The sequence below is a fragment of the Electrona antarctica genome, assembly GCF_951216825.1.
Source record: "Electrona antarctica genome assembly, chromosome: 1".
NCBI classification, from domain to species: Eukaryota; Metazoa; Chordata; class Actinopteri; order Myctophiformes; family Myctophidae; genus Electrona; species Electrona antarctica.
The window spans coordinates 18,549,093-18,574,819 of NC_136806.1; the positions used below are offsets into that span (position 1 = coordinate 18,549,093).

At 43.5% G+C, this 25,727-nt stretch overlaps 1 protein-coding gene across 3 annotated transcripts in view; it reads right to left on the minus strand.

Moving 5' to 3' along the window:
- Positions 1 to 6,044: 6,044 nt before the first annotated feature.
- sh3tc2 (SH3 domain and tetratricopeptide repeats 2) overlaps positions 6,045 to 25,727 on the minus strand; it is a 36,701-nt gene continuing 17,018 nt past the window's right edge. For all 3 annotated transcript variants that reach the window (XM_079508754.1, XM_079508755.1, XM_079508753.1), the window contains 14 exons: positions 24,929 to 25,124; positions 23,964 to 24,100; positions 21,177 to 21,227; positions 20,027 to 20,331; positions 19,167 to 19,361; positions 14,914 to 15,774; positions 13,823 to 14,043; positions 11,591 to 11,757; positions 11,006 to 11,183; positions 10,755 to 10,905; positions 10,220 to 10,342; positions 9,722 to 9,872; positions 8,610 to 8,806; positions 6,045 to 7,310 (listed from right to left, as the gene is read on the minus strand). In XM_079508754.1, coding sequence (XP_079364880.1) covers positions 6,318 to 7,310; positions 8,610 to 8,806; positions 9,722 to 9,872; positions 10,220 to 10,342; positions 10,755 to 10,905; positions 11,006 to 11,183; positions 11,591 to 11,757; positions 13,823 to 14,043; positions 14,914 to 15,774; positions 19,167 to 19,361; positions 20,027 to 20,331; positions 21,177 to 21,227; positions 23,964 to 24,100; positions 24,929 to 25,124 — 3,926 coding nt within the window. In that variant the 3' untranslated portion in view covers positions 6,045 to 6,317. The remainder of the gene's footprint in view (positions 7,311 to 8,609; positions 8,807 to 9,721; positions 9,873 to 10,219; positions 10,343 to 10,754; positions 10,906 to 11,005; positions 11,184 to 11,590; positions 11,758 to 13,822; positions 14,044 to 14,913; positions 15,775 to 19,166; positions 19,362 to 20,026; positions 20,332 to 21,176; positions 21,228 to 23,963; positions 24,101 to 24,928; positions 25,125 to 25,727) is intronic.

Below are 25,727 nucleotides of genomic sequence, written 5' to 3' on the forward strand. Positions count from 1 at the left end.
TGTGACTGTCTGTCTCATCCTGGACACATCATCATCATCATCAAATGACTGCTCCTGTGGCTGTCTGTCTCATCCTGGACACATCATCTTCATCAAATGACTGCTCCTGTGGCTGTCTCATCCTGGACTCATCATCATCATCATCAAATGACTGCTCATCTAGCTGTCTCATCCTGGACTCATCATCATCATCATCATCATCAAATGACTACTCCTGTGGCTGTCTCATCCTGGACACATCATCATCATCATCATCATCATCATCATCATCATCATCGTCTGCAAACTGTCACACTGTTAAGGCCCTTACAGACAGAAAGCATCGTTGATGATGCTGTCAGCTGTCGGGGTCGTTTAGAGAGAATGACATTGAGTCACATTTTTGTTTCTTCTCCTTAGAAAAAGGGTTCAATAGAGCGTCGCAGTCCCGCCTCCTACCCTGGACCAGGAAATTATTCTCCGTTCATTTTCCTCATAGACATTTCAGAAAGTATTTATTTAAAGACGTTTACGCCGCGGACAAAGCCAACTCGAGTCGTGACAAATCATGACAACAAACACATTTTTTTGGGCCGAACAAATAATTAGATAGAAGAAAAAAACGGCAGGTTACAACACTTTTTTTGTTGTTTTTCTTCTTTGTAATTATTTGTTTGGTCCAAAATATTGTTTGTGTTGTCATGAGTTGTCACGACTCGAGTTGGCTTTGTCCGCGGCGTAACCGTCTTTAAATAAATACTTTAAGAAATGTCTATGGGAAAAATGCATTGGGTTTCATTTCCTGGTCCATGGTAGGGGGCGGGACTGCGACGCTCTATAAAGCATACCATTAGAGACCATTCAGAAAGTTTGGATTGGAAAATATTAAAGACATTGCAAGTTACAAAATTGAAAAACGCGCTCTCTGTCGGCAGAAGAATGAAAAAAGAAAAGAAAAGAAAAAAACAAAAACTTTGGAGTTATGTTCACTGAATCCGTTGTCTTTGTTTGAGCTCACGTATCTACCGTGATGTTTTGGATCCACTGTGGATTAAAATGGTCACAGTCTCATAAGTCTTCTTAGGAGAGCGGGAAGTGAACTTGTTGAGCCAGTGTGCTCTGAAGGCTAAGTTCAACTGAGACTAATGTGAATGACAACAATTCTATACTTGTTTTGGAGTGGAGCCAAATAACACTCGTCTGCAGTGAGAAGCTATTAAGGCCTGCAACGATGTTATGCATGCAAATCATGTACACAAACATTCCCTCTTTTGGTTGCCATTTCTTCCTGAATGGCCTTGCATGCTCTCACCACGCAGGCTAATGGCAGCACAGTGAAAAGTAGGCTAGTAGAGCGTACCAGACCAGTGTGATTGGATGCATGCTGTATTGCAGATAATATCTTCATTACTTTAATTCAAAATAGGGGGAAATCATTTAATACTGCTAATGTAATCCACCAATTACAATCAGAGATTGTTGTTCCTTGCTTGGGGTTTGATTTGTAATGACAACAGGAGGGGGGCCCGGGGGGGTATCATTTTATTAATACAGAACCCAGCAGTAAAGTTGTCAACGGGCCTCTAAACTAAGGCCCTGGTATGAACGGCAGCTCGAGGGTGACAAACGGTGCATGTGTGAGTACCAGGACAGTATTAATAGACAATTTGTGGGTAAAAATAAAAATGTGTGGTGCTACTAAAATACCCGCATTAGAATTTTACTGTTTTTAAATGGAGAACAAGGGGCATCTTGTATGAAACAATTCAAGGCCTATGTTGGGACAGGATTATAGGCTGATTCATGGGTCACCAATGTGACCAATGTTGTCTGGATTTCTCCTTTAAACCTTATCATTCTTCTTTGCATGACAAATAGCTCGCATTGCATCACACCCAGGGTTAATGTGAATAACAGTACATCTTTAAATAAATGTTAAATTGTGATATCAGTCTACATTTCCCAAAAGGAAACCCATGTACCTACTTCAGTTTGATCAGAAAAATATCCCCACCACCGGTAATACAAATGAATGAATGAACGGAGGATGTACATATCAAAAGCAGAGGCATGGATCCATCCCCCTCCAGCAAACCTAACCTTGTTCCTTGTTTATCAGCCTGATGGAGTGTCAGTAGCTGCGTTTACATGAACACCTTTCTTCCAATCTGATTAAAATAAAGCCGATTGAAGGTTTTGGATCAAGTGATTATGTATGGCACGATCAATCCAATCTGGTGTTTACATGTGCCCACTTTTAATCAGGTTAGCTGTGTGTATAATGAAATCAGACCCATCTGAACAGAGTGGTGATGTACTGTGCTCGTTATGTACTCGTACTCGTACTGTACTCTTACTGTACTGATACTGTACTGTACTTGTACTGTAGCCTACTACATTGTACTATACTGTACTGATACTGCACTTGTATTGTAGCCTACTACATTGTACTGTACTGATACTGTACTTGTACTGTAGCCTACTGCATTTTACTGTAATGTACTTGTACTGTAGTCGTACTGTAATTACTTGTACTATACTGTACTCATACTGTAACTGTACTACATTGTACTGTACTGTAATGTACTAGTACTGTACTGTAGTCGTACTGTACTGTACTCGTACTGTACTCATACTGTAGTGTACTCTACATTGTACTGTACTCCTACTGTACTACATTGTACTGTACTCGTACTGTACTGTACTAAATTGTACTGTACTATACTCGTTCTGTACCTGTATTATACTCGTACTGTACTGTACTGTAGGCTAGGAGTACACTCCACTAAAAGAAACTCAACTTCCCAGCATGCACCTGTGCACGGTGTGAAGCTCAACAGCGCCACTTTGTCACCTGTTGATATATGTTCAATTATACATTATTATTGTAGCGCCCAAATCCTATATTTGTGGCACTACTGGTTGTACGACAGTCGGGTTGTAGTTAAGACGTGTGCTCCAGAAAGTGATGTCCAAACGTGTGTGCGATGTGCGTAGAGTTGGTATAATGAAGATTTATTATCTGTCTCTGCAGGCCTAGTCACTACAGCATACATCTAAATAAATGCAATAAACGTAAATGATACAGACAACAGCCTCCTAAACACAGTCTGAAAACTGTTTGCCTCTTGTCAGCAACACCTGCTGGTTGATTAAGACCTGATTAAATACCCTGCCAACCTTGACATTGACCACGCCCCTCAGTGGACATCATTGGATACAATCAGGCTCAAATGGCTCTTACACACCCACCCCTAATTGCTACTGGCATAAAAAACAGAGCAATTCAAAAACAAAAACAAAATACAAAACCTTTTAAGCATTCATAACTCAAGCAATATTCAAAATTGCAAACATAAACTGGCCTACTTAGAGAGGGTGTATGCGAGTCAGAGACTTGCTTAAACAACTCAGGTGTCTTCTGCTTTGATCCTTTTTGTTCTTGAGCTCTCCCATCTTCTTTTCTTTCTCTTTCTTTGGCTGTGCCATTTTCCCTTCTTTCTCTCCTTTGAGCTTTTAGCTGCCATCTTCTTGACCACAGTCAGGGACATGTTTCTCCATTCCTTGGAGGCGGACATGGCCTCGACGACCTGCTCAGCGATGCTGGGGCTGGTCTGCATCTTGTAGGACTACTGCCTGCATTTCCTGTGTTCCCTGCAGAGCCTCATCACCATTGTCACACTCATGAGCAACAACAGAAGCCCCAATAATATGAAATATGACATAATCATCATCACAGTCATCGGCGGCAACAGAACACTCAATATCAAATGTGACATCATCATCATGGCACTTTTGACCAGAGAGCCACTTGTCCTGATTGTTTTGAAAATACTTGCGCATGAGATAGTCATTAATTGTTTTCTGAGGTTCATCACACACAGCTAACCCTATTATTATTAATAATACGCCTATTATTACTATGAAATGGGTCACCACATCATGTGTTTTCCCACTTTTACGCATTCTTCCCTCCCGCCTTTACACACGCTGCACAGTATTTGGATTTGTTTCGTTAATGAAGCAGCAGAGCAGTTTGACTTCAACTTTTCTGATGGGGGGAATGACCCATGCAGAGTGGAGAACGTGAGCAGAAGAACAAAGGGATTGTAATGCGTACCTAATACCTATAGGCTATAGGATATAGGCCTACTGTTACAACACTGCTGTGTGTGTAGGCCGACATGCTACACTATCCGACAGGCTACACTATCTTCCATCTCTCCTATATCTCTGTCGAGAATGCAACTACTTGGACTGTGTCTGTTTAGCAATGGTACTGAATGGTAGAGCCTTCAGACGTCGGAGTTGATTGATTTCCTGCAGCTTAATTTGTGGCTAGTAATTAATTACCCTAATGGTCTGAGTCGTGTCTCGTCTTTATACTATTTATTATTAATTCAGCTTTCACATTTTACCCTCAATTTACCTTCCTGCAATGGAAAGAATATATTAAATATATATCTATATACAATGAAAAATATTAAGAGTACATGGCATGCAAGCCATTTAAAATGTTAAATAGGCTAATGTGGAATTTTACGCAGGTGGTTCCAAATGATGAATTGATTACATCACTAGCAAAAGACGTGAAACTGGGTCAAGAAATGGCAGTATGTCGAAATGGCGGTATGTCGGAATGGGGGCATGTAACCCTATACGAGTGATTCTCACATACCTGTACATCATCCGTTATCTAAGTGGCTGCAACATTTTTTCAGATTTTCGGCAATATATTGTAGAAGATAACCTTGCTGTGTGTGTGTGTGTGTGTGTGTGTGTGTGTGTGTGTGTGTGTGTGTGTGTGTGTGTGTGTGTGTGTGTGTGTGTGTGTGTGTGTGTGTGTGTGTGTGTGTGTGTGTGTGTGTGTGTGTGTGTGTGTGTGTGTGTGTGTGTGTGTGTGCGTGCGTGCGAAATAATACAGCCTCATCGCAAACCAATCCGGCATTCACAAAAGTAAGATCTGCATGCCAAACAAGGAGGAAGCAGATTCAGATTCTAATCGGGTTAAGGTGTATACATGGAAGAAATGTCCTCTTGATCGGGTTTTAAAAAAAAGTCTAGACCAGGTAATACTAATCCAAATCTACAAAGTAACTAGTAGTCTAACTAAAGTTTTCAAATCATTGTAGCGGAGTGAAAGTACAATATTTGCCTCCCGAGATGTAGTGGAGTAGATGTAAACAGTATTGGAAATTGGGAAATTATACTCAAGTAAAGTACAAATACCTCAAAATGGTACTTAAGTATAGTAGCCTACTTAGTTACTTTCCACCACCTGGTAACCATATGTACTTTCCATGATTCTGCAGCCAGCTGGGGTTGTGCCATTAGCAGCCAGGTGACCATGAACTCTCTGTCTCTCACTGTGTATCTCTCCCTCTCTCTCTCTCTCTCTCTCTCTCTCTCTCTCTCTCTCTCTGCTGTTCACCTGTTGCCAGTTGGCAGCCCATGTTAAGACCAATGCCAGGAGCTGCTCTACACTGCCCCCTTTTGACAAAACCCAAGTACTACCAAGCAATATGCTGGCCATTATAATAAAACGGCCCTATCATGCCCTCATGTGGTTTACTTCAGAAATGCCTTTGTTTTTTCAAATCCTAATACAGTACTAGTCCATATACTGTACGCAGAGATGTGCGCACTCAGGCCCTTTTCCACTGGGGTTGAACCGGTATCTTTTTCCCCGCCTAATATTGAACCAGTTCAGAGTGTTTCCACTGAAAATAAATTGGTTCAGAATCCTTGGAAAAGTTGGTTCAGAAATCGGAATTGGAATTGAAAGTTATTTTGGTGGAAAAAGAGCCTCAGACAGAGTATTTGTAGACACAGTACCGGTATATGCTTGTTTAAACGTTTGGAGAGGAGGCTGCTCATTTGATCATGGCTGCCTGTGTGTTACAACCAGGTCATTTACCTGATATTGAGTCGTAACTCATTAGCACAACCATTATATAGTTAGATTAGACAGTTGCATTGCTCACAGAGCAAAACAGCAAACACTGTTTGAAGTTAGACCAACACTATAAAATAGAAGAAAAAGTCCACATCCACACTTTACATTTTAGGTCATATCTTTCATTGAGATACAAAAGAAACATCTATTTACAAAACATATATTATAAGCTGACATACTCTGTAATATACAGAAAATGTAAACTATACAAAAAGGTACACACTTCAGTGTTACTTAATCTGTGAAAAGTATCTACATTATAGCAACATTATTAACACATGTTTCCAACAATACGTGCATGATGGAACGTCGCAGACAGTTTCCTGGTCAAAGGGCTGCATTCCAAGTGAACAGGGGCGATATAGCTTGCCCCCCCAGAAGGCTATACGAAGAAGATGTCATCCAAGTCTATGTGGCTACTAGCCATGTGGCTACTGTCCGTCGTATCGCCACTCTCAGTCTTCACGCTGTAATAGCAGGTGCTCGATACACTTTCGCTTTTATCGGCGTCTGTTTTGGCGATCTCTTTTTGGTCAACGTCACACGGATTGTCTTCGTCTTTTCGGATTGCGTCTGCTTCACAGATGTGTCTACTTGTCCCTTCGGTTGTGATATTTCCATCTTGCTCGGTATCAATGAGCGTGTGGTGGGTGTCGTGGGCTGTGTCCGTGAGAGTGGGATCCGCAGCGGTGGTGGAGGTAGTTTCTCCACTCTGGCCCGAGTCAGCGTCTGAACAGCCTTTGAGTCCATCATCCGCTAGATCCGTGCGGGTTTGGAAATAGTCGTTGGAGCCACTGGAATCCGTGATGTGCTCTTTCGCCGTGTCAAAAGACTCTGTGAGAATACTGTCCGTGCGCGAACGGCCGCTGGTGACCTCCGCTTCGGTGGCGACATCCGCACGACAGCCTTCCGCATTTTTACAGACAACGTCATCAGCGTCTTTGTCATCGTTGTTATTGTCGTCTTCTACATTAGCGACACCAAGGTTAGAGTCTATATGTCCAACCTCTGCATCTGCAGGGACCCCCCAGGTGTCCGTGCTCGAGTAGTGCTCGCCGTTTTCATCCTGATCGTCGTCACAGACGCACCCGACGCAACCAATCAGCGTGGGCTCCGTCGCGTGAGACACCGAGACCTTAATCTGCTGTTCTTCTTCTTCTTCTCCCCCCGCATCGAGGACCTCCTCTCCCGACAGGACCCTCCTCAGTTTGTGAGCCTGGTCCCTGTACTCCTGGCACAGCCGGGCATCTGGCAGGTGGTTGGCATGGATCTCTGCCAGCTTCATGTACAGCACATAAAGATCCCTGGGATTCGCAGGGTCCTCCAGGGAGGAGGCCAGAGCCAGCTGGAAGTATCCCACCGCGTCAAAGGCATCCTGGGGGAGAAGAGAAGACCCACTCATTAGAGCCTGAACAGATTCCAATTCCAAGTGTGTGCAAGTGTATGTGTGCAGGAGTTGGCAAGAGGTGAATCTTTGCTCTTTAAAGGAGAATTCCATGCTAGAAGGCTTTCTTACCTTTCTTACCTTTCTTTGTAGTCGTTACGGCCCCTCAATGAATTGCATTGAATTGAATGGGAATTGAATGGGGCTATGGGGTGTTATGCTAATTCGCTTATTTCCATCGAAATAAGTAGTAAAGTGTGCCGCTTGGGATATTATTTACATTATGAAGAGAGGATATATACCCAAAAAAAAAATTGAGCGATGGAAATAAGCGAATTAGCACAACACCCCATAGCCCCATTCAATTCCCATTCAATTCAATGCAATTCATTTAGAGCTTATGGTAGGAGAAATAGCCAATAAGGAGCTTTTGCACAAAATAACACCTGGACCTCTTTGGTGGGGACGTAACAACTACAAAGAAAGGTAAGAAAGCCTTTTAGTATCGAGCACCGAAGTCTGACGTCACTTTCAGTAGAGGGCACCAACACACATGTTTATAGGTTTTTTATTTGTATTGAAATCTCCATAGGGCGATTTTATGTCACTTCATATAAGAACTGTGTTTGAAAAATAAACCGACCACCCCAGCGTTTCTGTCAGGGGAGTGGCTGTGCGTCGTTAATGATGTCCATTCATATTTGATACAGCCAGTTTCTAGAGAAAATGGCATTAATGTGACCGCAAAAGCCTTGAAACTACATATGAATGCAATGTCGCTGAGCATATACGTCACGCCCAGCTGTCAACATATTGCGTTCCTGAGATTCCTCGTTGACGTAAGCTCAGCTGGTGGTGACTCGACTCGTACTAACCACGATACATTATATATCAATAAAATAAAAATAAACGTAATTAACGTTCAGTTTCTGTTGTGTGACGGGCTGCGGACAGAAGCAGCCTACCCGGAAATGTAGTCTCTGGGTTGTTTGGCTCGTTTCTAACGCTTATTTTGTTACTCTTTGGGTATATTTGTACATTTCCACCTTCAGTCGATGCTTCATATCCATATGAGTGAAAAGGCCGGGGTGATCGGTTTATTTTTCACAGTTCTTATATGAAGCGACATAAAATCGGAGATTTCAATACAAATAAAAAACCTATAAACCTGTGTGTTGGTGCCCTCTACTGAAAGTGACATCAGGACTTCGGTGCTCTATGGAATTCTCCTTTAACAGGTATTATGATGTGACATACAGTACATTGTTGATGGGTGTCTCTCTCATGTACCTTCAGCTGGTAGAGCGTGATGTTCCCCAGCCGGGTGTAGACCATGGAGTAGTAGCGGGCCTCTAGGGGGTGCTGCAGCACCGCGGGGCAGAGCGACAGGGATTTGAGGTAGTAGTTCTCTGCCATCTCGTACTGCTGCAGCCGGTAGTAGACAGTCGCCATGCGGTGGTAGGCCGTCCTCTCGTTCAGAGGCACACCTGTGAGGGACGCAACAACGTACAGTCACTGTAGACCAAGTGGTTTTCAACCCTTTTCATATCAAGGCCCTTTTATTTATTTGGCTTTTGAGCCACGTACTGTACCACCAAAGAAAAACAAAAATCACACCTGTGTGAAGAGAGGGGCGCTGATATATTAAAGTCTAACTCATGTTTATTAGGTGATGTAATGGTGATGTAAAACAAACGGTGCCAACACAAACATTAAATGCCATTAACAATAAAGAGACAAAATGACGTAAATAGGGACAAAATGACGTAAATCTTCCCTTCATTGTCAATGGCGTTTTTTTAAAACAAACATTGAACTAAAAACAAACATTAAACCTGTATATAGGAGCACCCCTCAAAAAAAGACAAAAAGAAGACTTTGTTGTTGTTGGATAGGATATTGTCCACAATTCCATACTTTATTGATGTTGGTACCATTAGGCATTACCAACAGGCATTGATCAAAATTAACAGCATCTACATTCTGTAATTGTGTTCTTGTTCTTAAGTAAGGCAGATGTTTTACAATAATTTGACTCTTGAGAGCATACAATGAAACCATTACGGGTCCATTTGGTTTCATTGTATGCTCTCAAGAGTTAAAGATCTACGAGGGTCGATTTGGTTACCAACTCTCCGTCATTTAGCTGGGGACCACCTGGAACCCCCTCAAGGACCACTGGTGGTCCCCGGACCACTGGTTGAAAACCAGTGGCTGTAGACCAGTGGTTCTTTCAAGGACCCCCAATTTGGTATGCATGATTAAATCACGGACGCCCACAAATCAGAGAGTGTACAAAATGGAGTACATTACATGTTGTACACCATTTACATGTATATGTGTATATATGTGACGGTGACATTCACAAGGTCCGTTCAATGTATCCTTCCAGGTCAGTATACCTGTTTTGCTGCCAATCTGAACGGCCAGTATGGCATACTGAAGAGCCTCCTCCTGTTCTCCCTGGGTCATCAGCAGCTCTGTCAGCTTACTCAGCAAGCGGAACTCAGAGTGGATGTCTTTGATGCTCCGCGCGAACGGCAGACTGCCGTCCTACAAGACAAAACAAAACAAAGCATAGCAAATAAGCATAAACCGCTGCGGTGCCAGCTGTCTATGTCTGCCAAATGTCCGTGATGAGAGGGGCCCGTTTTATAAACCCATTGATATGTACAGCGTGGTTCTTCCCATCCTTTTGTTTCGCTGACATCAAAACTATGTTTAGATATAGACGTACCGTATGCTCATCTTAAATAACAAGACATCCTGTGCTTTGATTGCAAAATGATACCTGAGATGACTTAAAACCCACGTCACTGCACTGATGTGATAACTACGATGATTGCTTTAAGCCAAGGCGACAAATCAGACATCCCTTAGCTCCTACTGTATGATCTTACCCTGAAGAACGGCAGCGAGGCCAGTTGGTTCCTGTGGCCTTTGAAGAAGACATCACCTGCTTCCTCGTAGATGCTCATGGCAAAGCGAGGGTCGTTCATCCGCAAAGCTGTCTTCACTGCTGCCTGTCAATGACACGCAACATGTGAAATGAATGAGGAACACGGAAAAATTGTGCAACACCTCAACTCAAGTTTCACTTGAGTTGAGGTGTTTGCAATGTTCAAGGCAAGGTATTGTGAAATAGGCCAAGGGAAATGGCACTGGAACACTGGCAGAATATTGATCCGTATATTTGATAGGACCGGTGTCTCTGTTGGCCAGCTAGTGATGAATGCACACTCAAAAGGATCAATGCTGTTGACTTCTGAGAGCAGATCACATACAAAAGACAAAACCAGTGACTGAGTGTATTAATCCCCTCTCTATCATGTACTGTAACTGGTTATTTTATTCACCCCTGTATCGTTTACAAACGCCGTTCCCACATCCCTCCTCCCCTCCCTCCCTCCCTCCCATCCTCCTCCCTCCTCTCACCTGTAGGTACATGTCACACAGTTCGTCCTCGTGGATGAGGTAATAGATGCGTCCCACCTGCAGCCACGTCTCGGACTCCTCTTCTCTCTTGCCCAGGTCGATGGAGATCCGTAGACTCTGCTTGGTGTAGTCCAGAGACTTACGAGACGATCTGTGTAGGGTTGGGAACGGAAATATTGTCAGTAATAAGAGAAGGGTGCAGACTGCAGACCGAGAATGCTGATGAAGCATAGATCTTTCTCGAGACTCACTTCTCGGTGTTGAGAGACAGATACAGGCTGCTGAGGATCTCCAGGTATTCTCCTTCCAGCCGCTTGTCCTTCAGTTCTCTGGACACGGACACACAGTGCTCATAGTAGAGGATGCTCTGGCCATACAGCAGCATGTCTGCATACAGCCTGCTCAGCACCTTGGCTACCACCATCTGACCTGTGAGACCACATAAGGCCAAACTGTCAGTTAAGACATGAGACCAGATCCTGATCCTGTTTCTATGTCAGTCGTTCAAAAACTATTTCATGTCAAGGACCCCTAGAAAGATGTGTATTTGGCCACCGACCCCATCTCAAATATGTTGTTCCAGGGACCCACCAGAATTAAAGATATGAGTTTACAAGATTGTAGTGTGGCACTCGGTGCCGCATTATGAGCTTGTAGATCTGCTATTTTTCAACAGCTGGTTAAAAGCTAAGGTGACACAGATGCGTTCCAGGTCTTAACGGCTTAACTATGGCGATTACACTATGCTTGTTGCTATAAATAAATCATAATAAGATAATAATAAAATGTGTTAATGGACCTCAGTGTACGTCTGTGTGCATGCTGGACTGACTCACTGTGCAGGTTCCTGGCTTGTAACGCGATCAGTAGCCCCATTTCGTAACACACCCTGACCTCTTGACTCCTCCGCCTGTCCTTGTAGCTCCGCCCCAGCCACAGGTATGTCTGAACATGCTCCTCGTCTATAGGGCTCTCCCCGAGATCCAAGAAAAGCTTCAGGGACCTGTTACAAACAAACAGAGTAGACAGACAACTATCAAATAACGTCATATGTAACATGTGTTGTAGTACTCCAGTCCGGTCTCTCGATCTTAAGTCCGGTCTCAACTTAAGTCCACATTTTCATTTACTCTGTCTCGTCTCGGTCTCGCACATAATTTGACTCGGCCTTGACTCAGTCTCGGACCAAGGGACGCTTCCCCCACCGAGTCCACTGGAGTCACGAGTCTCTACAATGCAATGAATTAAATATATTATACCCATATTATGAAGAGCCCATTCACATGAACATTATAAGACACCTGTTTGGCAGAGATATCTTGTTAAGTAACGGAGTGTAGCTGGCGTGCCTGCCTGCTCTCGCAGTGTTTCTGTACCTATCAAATGAGAAAAAATAAACTCTAGTCTCGACTACCTTTAGGTGGACTCGACTACAATAAAACTATATTTCTGTCATTATTACCCCATTATTAGCAAATAATTATCTATAGACTTAATAAAAATATGATCATATAAAGTTGTTCTGGAACAGAAACATTTAATTTGGAGTTGATTTTTGGGGGGGGAGGTTCTGTAATAAAAAGAAAATGACTTTTTTTTAATCTGCATTTACTGTAAGATTAGATTTACTGTAAAATAAGATTAGTTGAATTGTGGGTTTGAGTTCACATGCCCTTTTGATGTAAATCAAAAAGGGGGGTAACTACCTGTCAGTGGGAGACAACATGTAGTCCAGGAAGTAAGTGAGCCCAGTGTCCATGACATCAGAGACACTGGGCTCACTGCTAAAATTTAAAATATCTATAATAATTACATATTACCCCCAGGAAAGTGTTCTAAATCTTCTAAACGTCATTAAGATGAACAAATGCAAATCAAACCACATATAGACACTAGCCTCAGTCCCAGCCTTATCTGTGAAGAGAAAAGCCTGGTCACAACACGGTATCGGAGTAAGTGTCAGGCCGGAACATCCGTCAGATGTATTTCCCCCGGATACAATATATTTTCGACCAATCACAACACTTGTTTCATTCACAGAGAATGTAAACTGATTCGTAAAGCGTCAACGTCATTTCTTTGAGCTGTACTTCCGCTGAAATCACGCAACTTCCGCCTCTCAAAGGTTAACACCAGAATACTGATAAATTAGTAGCTTAATGAGCAGTAATAAAATGTTATTGTCTTTTTTAATGTCAAATTAATTTGTATTTAATTCATAAAGTTAACATAACTATAATTAAAAGCATTTGAAAAGCATTTGAAATGAAATGAAAATGATACTTTTCAGGATTCCAATTCAAAAATAGCAAAACAAATATTCAGGATTTCAAATCAAATACCGTAATAGCTAAAATAGCTGATCTACAAGCTCAAAACATGCCGCACTGCGACGCATTTTGAGCTTGTAGATCAGCTATTTTTAGAGTTTAACAGTAATATGCAATGTGGCCCTCTGGAGTGAGTGTTGAAATATAGTGGCCCTCTCCATCATCAAAGTTGCCCACCCCTGTCTTAGGGGTTAGGACAGATCTCTGGTTTCTAGAGTTCTTGAGATAAGTATCCACAGTTATGTTATCTGGTCACATTTTAAAATGCCAGCCAGAGTCCTTGAACACGACACTGAACCACTACCTGTGCCAACACAGGGTGTCCTGCTTTTAACTTGATGCTCACTCACAGTTTGATCCCCACATTATATTCACGACTATCACTGTGACAGAAAGCGAACGTCACTTTCGGCATTACGAGTCACAGATAGCGAATTCGAATGATGCAATCGACCTACTGCATGTATACTGGGAGCCTACTGGCTACAATTAGGAAACGCAGAGACGTCCGACCACACGTTGTCCGACTATTACTCCCTAAATCTAACCCCAACTGTAACCCTAACATCAGTCTTAACCGGCCACGTAAGTCCCCTAACCACATATCAGTCTTAACCGGCCACGTAACTCAGTTTCAAGATATTTCACTTCCGCGTTTCCTAATCGCAGATCAATGATGATTATAATACAGCAAAAGCAATTTCTCAGTGTCTCGGAGTGAGTGATGTCATGTCTGACCTGACGAGGAAGCGCTCTGCCACCCCAGACGCTCCCACGTCCAGCGCCAGGCAGCCCAGGTTGGCCAGACTGAGGGCCTGGTTCCTCTGGTTCCCGCTCTCTCTGGAGATCCTCAGAGCGTTGTTCAGGTGCCAGCCGGCCTCCGGGACGCGACCCTGTCGCCTCAGACACAGTGCCAGCAGGTTGTGGATCACCCCCCGCTGCGTGGGGCTGTCTGTGCCCTGGAGACGAGAGGACATATATTCAAATTTGCACAAATTTTCACGATTTTTCAACAATAGCAGATTTAGCAATTTTTCAACCGCTAAAGTTTAAATTAATAGTTAAAGTTGCTAAAAGCTAAGGTGACACACGCCTGTGTGCTCATCACGGGCCATCAGCTGGGTGAAGCTGAAACTGTATATAACCAGACTTAACACCTCATTGTTACCATTATTAATATTTTATCGGTCTCATTGAGATCAAGATATCGTTTCCAAGAGACCTGGAACCGGAAAACATAATTATATAGTATGAAATCTGGGTTCATTTCGGCTCAACATTATTATATAAGGATACGGAGCATCTGCTTTCTACAATGCTGACTCAGCCATCAGTACATCACGACTTCCTTGACTGTTGCCAGCCGGTTTGTTGGCAGAAAACAATTGAACTGCCCTCTAGTCTGTTCACTAGAGGACACTAGTGTTCATGTGGATCCAATTATTGTACTTTTTACTCCACTACATTTATTTCAAAACTTTAGTTAATAGTTACTAGTTACTTTATAGATTTTGATTATCAATATAAAACATGCGTTAACCACACATTTCGGCCATTTGAAAATCTTTTGTAGATCGGCTATTTTCAAAAGACTTTTATACATGAGAAAACTTGAAATTGGACATTCTGCACAATGAGTACTTTTGGTGCTTTAAGTACATTTTGATGCCAATACTTTTGTACTTTTACTCAAGTAAATTTGCATTTCGGACTTTTACTTGTAACAGGGATACTTTTACTTAAGTAAATCAATTGAGTACTGGTTAAATGAGATAAGATAGTGGACCAGCGGCTTCAGGGTGTTGTTACTGCATGTGATGGCTGTATACCTGCAGTGACGTGAGTAGGGGCAGCAGCGTGTCCTCCGCCTTCTCTGCCTGACCGGTCAACACCAGCAGCCAGCCCAGCAGAACGGACGCCTCGAAGGCCTCCTCCTCGTTGATGTGGCCCCCCGTCTCCACGGCCTGCCGGGCGCAGGGGACCGCCTTCCCCAGAGCCCCGTACTGGTGGTAGACGGAGGCCAGACCCAGACACAGGTCCCTCTGGGTCTTCAGGTCATCCCCCTTCTCCGCGATGGCCAGAGCCTGCTGAAGGTACACCACGATCTGAGCGGGGAGCAGCGACGTGCCGTCCTTCCAGCGGGGGTTCAGGCGCACAGAGTTCCGCACGAACAGCTCCACCCGCTGGAAGGCGTCGTGGAGGCAGTGGTCCCGCGTGGTGTCCAGGCTCAGCGAGGCCAGCGCCAGGTAAGGCATGTACTTCCGGTGGTAGAGGCGGCTCAGGAGCCAGTTCAGGTCCTGCGGAGCGATGGGCTTGCCGTCCTCGGCTGAGAGCGCGGCCGAGAGGAACTGGAGCCTCTCGGCGAAGGGCAGGGCGTCGTCCGTCTTCCGGAGGAGCAGGAAGAGGCTGGCGGCGAGGTAGCAGACGCGAGCCTCCAGCAGCCGGTCCCCTTGGACCAGAGACCTCCGAAGGAGCAACGTGAGGAGCTCAAACTCCTCCACGGAGGTGAAGCTGTGGCTGGGGAGACAGAGGAGCAGGGCGCTGGCCTTCTCCAGGGTCTGGCTCAGCTTGTCATTCATGTGCTGCTTCAGGTACACCGACGTGAGGTTGGTGTAGAGGGCGATGAGCAGGGGCAGGTCAGAGAAACCGTCCACACAAACACTCACTGCCTCCTCATAATAAACACGTGCCTGAAAAGGGAACGCATCAAAAGTTATAATATTGTAATCAAAAGTTGTAATACTGTACAACATGCATGTTCATACGATATAATATAGCATGTGAAAACTATATGGAGTGTACCTGATAATTCAGAAGAAATATTAGATATACAGGAAAATGCATTGGATATACGTATCTTTCATATAAAAGCTTTTTCACAATCATTTGAAAACTATCTATTGCTTGCAATGATTTTTGAACTATAATAAATATGGCGGCACATCTAGTGCCCTTCACACAGGCCCCCAGAGCGGCTGGGAAACATTAAAGCTGTCCACTGTTCGAGCAAAAGAGCATGCAGCGCAGCTGGGGTTTAACACAAAGCGATTAGAGTCGATTCAGGCGCGTTCATGAAGGTTATCACTTTCAGGGTTAGCGTTCTTCCGGGTGCTTGAAACGCCTCTGAGCAACTTTCATTGAAATTAATTTCCTGGGAGTGGGGCAGTCCGCTCTCTAGTTTATATATAACTCTATGCCTTCACATAATTGTATTGACAGCTACTTGGCTACTCAGGCCTTCATCAGCTGATGGAGGCCTGAGTAGCCGAAACACATCCGTTTGTCAGAGACTGCTGCTGCACTAAATAATACAATGAAAGGAAAAATCACCTTGAGAGTGCAGACTGTTTCTATAGACTGCACTGAGAGTCACTGAGAGCACCCGTCTATCCTTCTATGAAACTATTGACAGTAGAGCACGTTCTGTCCCCTAGTATGTGGGTCCTACAGTACCTGACACCATAGGGTCCAAACCTCTCAGTAGAAGAGTATAGGAGACCACCTCTAAACCACTATAGGGTCCAGACCTCTCAGTAGAAGAGTATAGGAGACCACCTCTAACCACTGAAGAGTATAGGAGACCACCTCTAAACCACTATAGGGTCCAGACCTCTCAGTAGAAGAGTATAGGAGACCACCTCTAAACCACTATAGGGTCCAAACCTCTCAGTAGAAGAGTATAGGAGACCACCTCTAACCACTATAGGGTCCAAACCTCTCAGTAGAAGAGTATAGGAGACCACCTCTAACCACTGAAGAGTATAGGAGACCACCTCTAACCACTGCAGAGTATAGGAGACCACCTCTAACCCTACAGTACCTGACACTATAGGCTCCAAACCTCTCAGTAGAAGAGTATAGGAGACCACCTCTAACCCTGACACTATAGGGTCCAAACCTCTCAGTAGAAGAGTATAGGAGACCACCTCTAAACCTGACACTATAGGGTCCAAACCTCTCAGTAGAAGAGTATAGGAGACCACCTCTAAACCTGACACTATAGGGTCCAAACCTCTCAGTAGAAGAGTATAGGAGACCACCTCTAAACCAGACACTATAGGGTCCAAACCTCTCAGTAGAAGAGTATAGGAGACCACCTCTAAACCAGACACTATAGGGTCCAAACCTCTCAGTAGAAGAGTATAGGAGACCACCTCTAACCCTACAGTACCTGACACTATAGGCTCCAAACCTCTCAGTAGAAGAGTATAGGAGACCACCTCTAACCACTGCAGAGTATAGGAGACCACCTCTAACCCTACAGTACCTGACACTATAGGGTCCAAACCTCTCAGTAGAAGAGTATAGGAGACCACCTCTAACCACTGCAGAGTATAGGAGACCACCTCTAACCCTACAGTACCTGACACTATAGGGTCCAAACCTCTCAGTAGAAGAGTATAGGAGACCACCTCTAAACCTGACACTATAGGGTCCAAACCTCTCAGTAGAAGAGTATAGGAGACCACCTCTAAACCAGACACTATAGGGTCCAAACCTCTCAGTAGAAGAGTATAGGAGACCACCTCTAAACCAGACACTATAGGGTCCAAACCTCTCAGTAGAAGAGTATAGGAGACCACCTCTAAACCAGACACTATAGGGTCCAAACCTCTCAGTAGAAGAGTATAGGAGACCACCTCTAACCCTACAGTACCTGACACTATAGGCTCCAAACCTCTCAGTAGAAGAGTATAGGAGACCACCTCTAACCCTACAGTACCTGACACTATAGGGTCCAAACCTCTCAGTAGAAGAGTATAGGAGACCACCTCTAAACCTGACACTATAGGGTCCAAACCTCTCAGTAGAAGAGTATAGGAGACCACCTCTAAACCTGACACTATAGGGTCCAAACCTCTCAGTAGAAGAGTATAGGAGACCACCTCTAAACCTGACACTATAGGGTCCAAACCTCTCAGTAGAAGAGTATAGGAGACCACCTCTAACCCTGACACTAAACCTGACACTATAGGGTCCAAACCTCTCAGTAGAAGAGTATAGGAGACCACCTCTAACCACTGCAGATGTGCTAGTTATTCAAATAAGTCCCGCATTGTAGCTTTAACCCATTTTGACCTGAGATCAGATTCTAAAAATGTCTTCTACATCCTGACAGTTTTCTGAAAAAGCTATGTTTCTATGTCAGTCGTTCTTCGATTTTTCAAAAATAGCAGACCTACAAGCTCGTAGCGCGCCACTCGGTGGCGCGCTATGAGCTTGTAGATCTGCTATTTTTCAATAGCTAAAGTATAACATAATGCTAACACCAAAAGGCGTGTCTGCTTTATTTAAATGATAGGCTAAGAGGTAAGAAGTGACTATAAGAGAGGGTAGAGAGAGGAGATGGCGTATGTTAGGGCGTGCCGTGATTATTTTACTTTTTCTGTTTTGTATACAGTGTCTATGGCAGTGGTATTCAACTGGCGGCCCGCGGGCCAAATGTGGCCCCCACACAATCATTCTACAGTTGTGGCTCCCATCCTAATCTAGTTGAATACCCCTGGTCTATGGAGTTAACATTACTCTAATAGACCCCCAGGTGTGGTTATTATATTCAAATATGTCTTCCAGTGGCAGCGGTGGCCGAACGGATAGCGGAGCGGTCTTGATACCGGAAGGTCGCCAGTTCGAATCAGCGGTCCGACACGTTAAAATTACCACTGCTGAAGTGCCCTTGAACAAGGCATTGAACCACTACGATGAAATGTGTTCTATGAGCAGGGCCTGGCTGGAAACAAGTTCTTGAGCTTAGCCCAGATACCCTGGGTAAATATAGTAATCATTTCATTTCATTTCCCTGTGTATTTTTTGATTCTTACTGAAAGCCTTTGAGTCAAAAGGCCCAAATGAAATACACCACATTTTGTGACATCACAACCCCTCCCGTAACCCCTCCCCCAATTATCAGCTGTGGGCGAGGCTTAAGTCTAGGTGGGTGGTGCTAAGGTGAAAACCAGGTACAGTATACTTAATACAATCCATCCTTAAACTTAGAACTGGTTGAGGTTATCTGATGAGAGTGTGTTAACCCAAATTTCCATTCGGTTCATATCAAACATTGCACAGAAATCACACACACCTGGGAGTATTTGAGCTTCCTGCCACAGAGTCGTCCCAGGAGGAAGCATGCCCGTCGGTGTGCCCAGTGCATGGCCGTCCTCTTGGCTGTCTCCCTCACGTTCTCCAGATGTCCCAGCAGCTCCTCCTCACTCCTACCACTGAACGTCACGTGCAGGAAGGAATGCTGGAGGTCGTACAGAGGCAGGAAGTCCTCCTGGATACATGAAACGATGAAAGGACAAATAAATACGTGGATGATGAAATGATACACATAAACAATCTAGTATTAACCAACCGACAGCCGTTAAGAAATGTGAATTCCTAGACTCCTTCAAAACCGCTCTCAAAGAGCACTTATGGGCGGCTGCTAGGGCTGTGAATCTTTGGGTGTCCCACTATTCGATTCGATTCCGATTCTTGGGGTCACGATTCGATTCAAAATCGAGCATTTTTTTTCCAGATTCAAAACGATTTTCTATTCAAAATGATTCTCGATTCAATACATAGGATTTCATCACAATCTACTCCAGTCTTGAGCTGAAGTGACTACAGTAACTTGAAAATGACAGAAGACATGATGTTTACTGTGATTAGGGTGAGCTTACATTTCATATCACAAACACCATGTAGTGAAAACACCAGTTACACTGGTTACAGTGTAACTGTAACCAGAAAAAAAAAATATATATATATATATATATATATATATTTATTTTTTTAATTAAAAAAATGAATCGATTTTGAATCGTTCATAACGGAATCGCGATTCTAATTCGAATCGATTTTTTTGACACCCCTAGCGGCTGCAATTCGAAACTGCCCCAGAGCCGAAGGAGGCGCCTACGCCTACCATGTATATGGTATCTCCTGCTCACTCACCTGGAAGTGATTGTGGTTGAGCAGGGTCAACGTGGGGTCACTGAGCTCCGTGTCGTCGCCCTCCCAGCTGCTCTCCTCTAGGAACAGAGCGGGGTCCTCCTGGAACTCGTCCAGCTCCCTGAAGGTGTCGTCCAGGTTGAAGGACAGGGCCTCTCCCTCGCGCCACACCGTGGCGTGGGACTGGTAGAGCGACGGGCGGGGGGACGAGTGGGAGACGGACGGACGGGGCGAGACGTTGTAGGGCGGAGTCCCGCCGCTTCTCACCGAGATGAGGCTCTGGCGAGCGCTTACAGGAATCTTGTGTTCTGGGAGAGGAAGTTTGCATTTTATGCTTGAGATTAATGAGAGCACACTGTACAGTTAAATCCTCAGTAGAAGCTGCGTTTACATGAACACCTTTCTTCCAATCTGATTAAAATAAACCCGATTGAAGGTTTTGGATAAAGTGTTTACATGTAGCCAGATCAATCCGATCTGGTGTTTACATGTGGCACTTTTAATCGGGTTAGCTGTGTGTATAATAATAATACTATTATGACTATAAAATGGGTCACCACGTCATGTTTTTTCCCCGCTTTCACGCATTCTTCCCTCCCACCTTTACACACATACATCATGGAAGAAATGTCCTTTTGATCGCGTTGTGATTTGTGAAAAGGTCTAGAGTCTAGACCACCCTTCTGCACCCGACTAGAATTTAAATCGGGTTGGGCCTGATGGGGTTATTTAGGTTTATTTTAAATATTGTTTTAACCCGATTAAAAGTTTCCATGTAAACGCAAATAAATGGTCTCATGTAAGGCGATCAATAACATAGTGTGGCAAAAGAATACCCGGTGTATTTTTGCGGAAAGTTTCCGTTTCGTTTCACTCAGAAGACTGTACAAATGGAACCAAATGGACCTGCAAGGGTTCCATTTGTACACACTTCTGAGTTAAAAAACAACAACAAAAAAAACACTTAAGGAATTGTACTGTGTAATACTGTAATAACTGTCCAAAGATATGATTTTAGAGGAGCACATTTGCAGCCTGTGAAGGAGAACTGATGTCTTCACTTCCCAGTAGACACACAAGAATGATTAAGCTTTTTGCATGCACTGGGGAGCTCATAAAGGAGTAATCATCTCATTATTTGGTGATGTATTACCTTGTTTTGGCCGTGTCCTGATGTACATGAAGTCGGACTCATCCAATCTATCTGAAAGAACAATAAATCAATTTAGCTGTTTATACCCGTTTAGAAGGAGGAAGAGACGACCTAGATTGACTTATCGGGAGCTATACCAACAATAACAATGTTCAGAGAATGAACTTTGACCAAACGTGAATCATCTATCAGCCTGAGTTCTCACGTACACACATAGCATCTCTTAATGAATACTATGAATACTACTATCTTCAAGTTCATAGCTTATTGTCTGATTGTATGCTTCGTATTATGTGTGTCCTCGTTGAATGTGTTGTTATCACTTAAAGTGCCAACGTAAAGTGCTCGTATGGATCTTTTATTTGCTAATAAAATGTTTTGGATTCAGGCCAGCCTTCCCGACTCAACCTAACTTGCACTTATAACTGCAATGTTCTGGGCTCCGATGGATCCAGGAGGGAATGCATTTCTTCCGTCTTATCTCACCTTCCGGTCTATCTCCGTACTGTCCGTACTGTCCGTAGTACTGACCTCAGCACATACCTATCTAACAAGGACAATACCATCTATCTAATAAGGACCATACCATCTATCTAACAAGGACCATACCATCTATCTAACAAGGACCATACCATCTATCTAACAAGGACCATACCATCTATCTAACAAGGACCATACCATCTATCTAACAAGGACCATACCATCTATCTAACAAGGACCATACCAACTATCTAACAAGGACCATACCATCTATCTAACAAGGACCATACCATCTATCTAACAAGGACCATACCATCTATCTAACAAGGACCATACCATCTATCTAACAAGGACCATACCATCTATCTAACAAGGACCATACCATCTATCTAACAAGGACCATACCATCTATCTAACAAGGACCATACCATCTATCTAACAAGGACCATACCATCTATCTAACAAGGACCATACCATCTATCTAACAAGGACCATACCATCTATCTAACAAGGACCATACCATCTATCTAACAAGGACCCTACCATCTATCTAACAAGGACCCTACCATCTATCTAACAAGGACCATACCAACTATCTAACAAGGACCATACCATCTATCTAACAAGGACCATACCATCTATCTAACAAGGACCATACCATCTATCTAACAAGGACCATACCAACTATCTAACAAGGACCATACCATCTATCTAACAAGGACCATACCATCTATCTAACAAGGACCATACCATCTATCTAACAAGGACCATACCATCTATCTAACAAGGACCATACCATCTATCTAACAAGGACCATACCATCTATCTAACAAGGACCATACCATCTATCTAACAAGGACCATACCATCTATCTAACAAGGACCATACCATCTATCTAACAAGGACCATACCATCTATCTAACAAGGACCATACCATCTATCTAACAAGGACCATACCATCTATCTAACAAGGACCATACCATCTATCTAACAAGGACCATACCATCTATCTAACAAGGACCCTACCATCTATCTAACAAGGACCCTACCATCTATCTAACAAGGACCATACCAACTATCTAACAAGGACCATACCATCTATCTAACAAGGACCATACCATCTATCTAACAAGGACCATACCATCTATCTAACAAGGACCATACCAACTATCTAACAAGGACCATACCATCTATCTAACAAGGACCATACCATCTATCTAACAAGGACCATACCATCTATTTAACAAGGACCATACCATCTATCTAACAAGGACCATACCATCTATCTAACAAGGACCATACCATCTATCTAACAAGGACCATACCATCTATCTAACAAGGACCATACCATCTATCTAACAAGGACCATACCATCTATCTAACAAGGACCATACCATCTATCTAACAAGGACCATACCATCTATCTAACAAGGACCATACCATCTATCTAACAAGTTAAGTAAATTTACCACCACGACTCATGGTATACAGTTGAGATCAGATTACTGATTTATTTTGTTTTTTGTCTGCTTGAGATAGAAACACTGAAAAAAATAATTAATTTAATTAATTAAATTAAATTATAATTAATTAATTAATAATTATTAATTAATTATAATAATATGTTTCTGAACAATGTGGTCGAAGCTGTGAACAGACATTCAGAAAATCACACCTGTGTGCACTGAGAACTATACTTTTATTGTGATAGTTACTTTACTGTGTTCTGTACTGTACTGTACGGTACAGTTTTATTGTTAGTTATACTTTTATTGTTATTGTTGTGGTGCTCAGTGTGAGTGGCCCTTTGTGCTGCTCAACAGTGCCACTTTAGGTCACCCAGCGGTATTGCAGACATACGGACATAGGGACACACACGGCCAGTCATTGGAGCGGTGTGCACCGCTCAAAAAATAATTTGTGTCTGAAACGTATCATGCAGTCACACCCAAATGACACGTCAGACCAACTAAACCTTGTCGGTAACAGCACTACACAACATCTACAGTTGGAGGCCATCGATATTGTCCTTTTCTTTTTGCTGAGGTTTGCGTGATCTGCGCAAAACCCCTTTTGGTGTTTTAAACATTATGTTATAATTTAGCTATTGAAAAATAGCAGATCTACAAGCTCATAGCGCGCCACCGAGTGGCGCGCTACGAGCTTGTAGGTCTGCTATTTTTGAAAAATCGTGAAAATATTTATTTAGAAGGATTTTTTTTAAATTTTGAGGTCAGGCCTAAATGGGTCAAATGATAAGGGACAATATCGGTGGCACCCAACTGTACTATAGGCTGGTTTACCTACCTAGCCTATACACACAGCTGATGTCTGACGAGAAGAGCCTCTCCAGCAGGCTGCTGTCACTGGGCTCGGCGCTACAGGGGTTAACCTGGGCCAGAGCCTCCTTCTCCTCTGCAGTCAGAAAGAGCAATTGTCCAGCCCTGCAGAGTGGGGAGACAAAGGCAGCATTATCAGCCATGTGACTCTCATTGCATTGCTCTGTCCTCATTGGCCCCCTCGGGCCAGTCCACCATATCCAGACTGCATAGACACAGTAAATAGAATCATGTCAACATTAGTGGAATAAATAGATCACATCAAACGACCTCGAGCGCTGATGCGATCAGTTCCCCAGAAATTGACTACTGTACAGTATATATACAGTATAATATAAATGGGTTTGCAAATTTGAGTGACAAATAAGGTAAACACACTGCATGCCACGCGGAGGAAAGTCTTCCTAAGGAGGTTTTAACTGATTGGTTTGGGATAACTGATTAATGGGTTAGAGTAGAACCCTTTTGACCTTTGAATGACGCATTGCTAACAAGGGAATTCTGAGTATTTGTTCGTCTGTATGTTAACTTAAACCCACTTAATTAAACCCTACCTACATTCCTAGTCATATGACGAATAGTAAATTGGCCAATCTACATTTTACAAGCTCACAAAGTGCCGCAATTATAAATAAAGTACATTGGATTTGATTGAATGTGACAAGCTCACATGCAATGCTCAAGGTCTACAAGCTCACAACAAGTTTCGTCTATAATGACGTGCCAAAAATAGGGACACCAGAGTTAAAGTGGTTTATAAAGTTGTCTGAAGTTGAAGTTAAAACATTGAGTGAGTATCAGTCACACCATGTCTAGATAGACATCAGTTCAGCTTCATTGGCCTGAATTGGAAAAGTTGTCTTGCATCAGTAAAATGGAGTAGAAACCTAACAGCGTCGTCATGCCATAACACCAAGCAACAGAACATCTTACAGTGGCGTGGTGTTCAGGGGCTTGACGTGGGCTTTGTGCACAAAGCCTGTGTGTCCCGTCGAGACGTGGGTTCCTATAAACATGTCCAGGCCACGGATCAGCAGTCCCTGGATCTCAACCGTGTCTCCTTGACTCAGCAGGAGTTCATCTTTCCCCGTTGGAATATAGTCCACCACTGCCACGCACGAACCTGTCACTGGAAGAGTTGATGATGGGGAGAGATTAGTTTGATCTACGCGGCCCAAACCTCTTGTTCTATAACGTTACAGTTGTCTGTCTTGTCTGTGAGTGTGTCTGGACAATTATGACCACATTATAGAGAGCCTTTTTCACCCCCAAAATAATCCGAGGCTGTATGGCCACCGAAACCTGAACATGCTCGTCGACCGTCAGCAACCAGCAATGCCAGGCAGGCTGATTGCCTGTAACAGATGTAGCAGAGTGACTCACTGCCTCAGCCTGATGACTTAAAAAAAATATCTCCCCCCGTCTTCAGGGATATCCCTTCTAAAGGTTAAGATATTGGACTTTCACGTGGGAGACCCGAGTTTGAATCCCGGGCGTTACATTGGTGCCGTGACCCGGATCGGGTTTCCCCGTGGGAGGAGGTCAAAAGGGGAGTGAGTGTAGCAGAGTGACTCACAGACAAACAGACTTAATTTCAGGCGGGAGACCAAAACAGGCATAATTTCCCCTGAGGGGAATATCAGCGCTATCCTACACACAGCTAAGATATACTGTAGCCTACCGTATTTGTGATATATTGATAGATGGAAATCATCGTCATGGGTGGCATCAA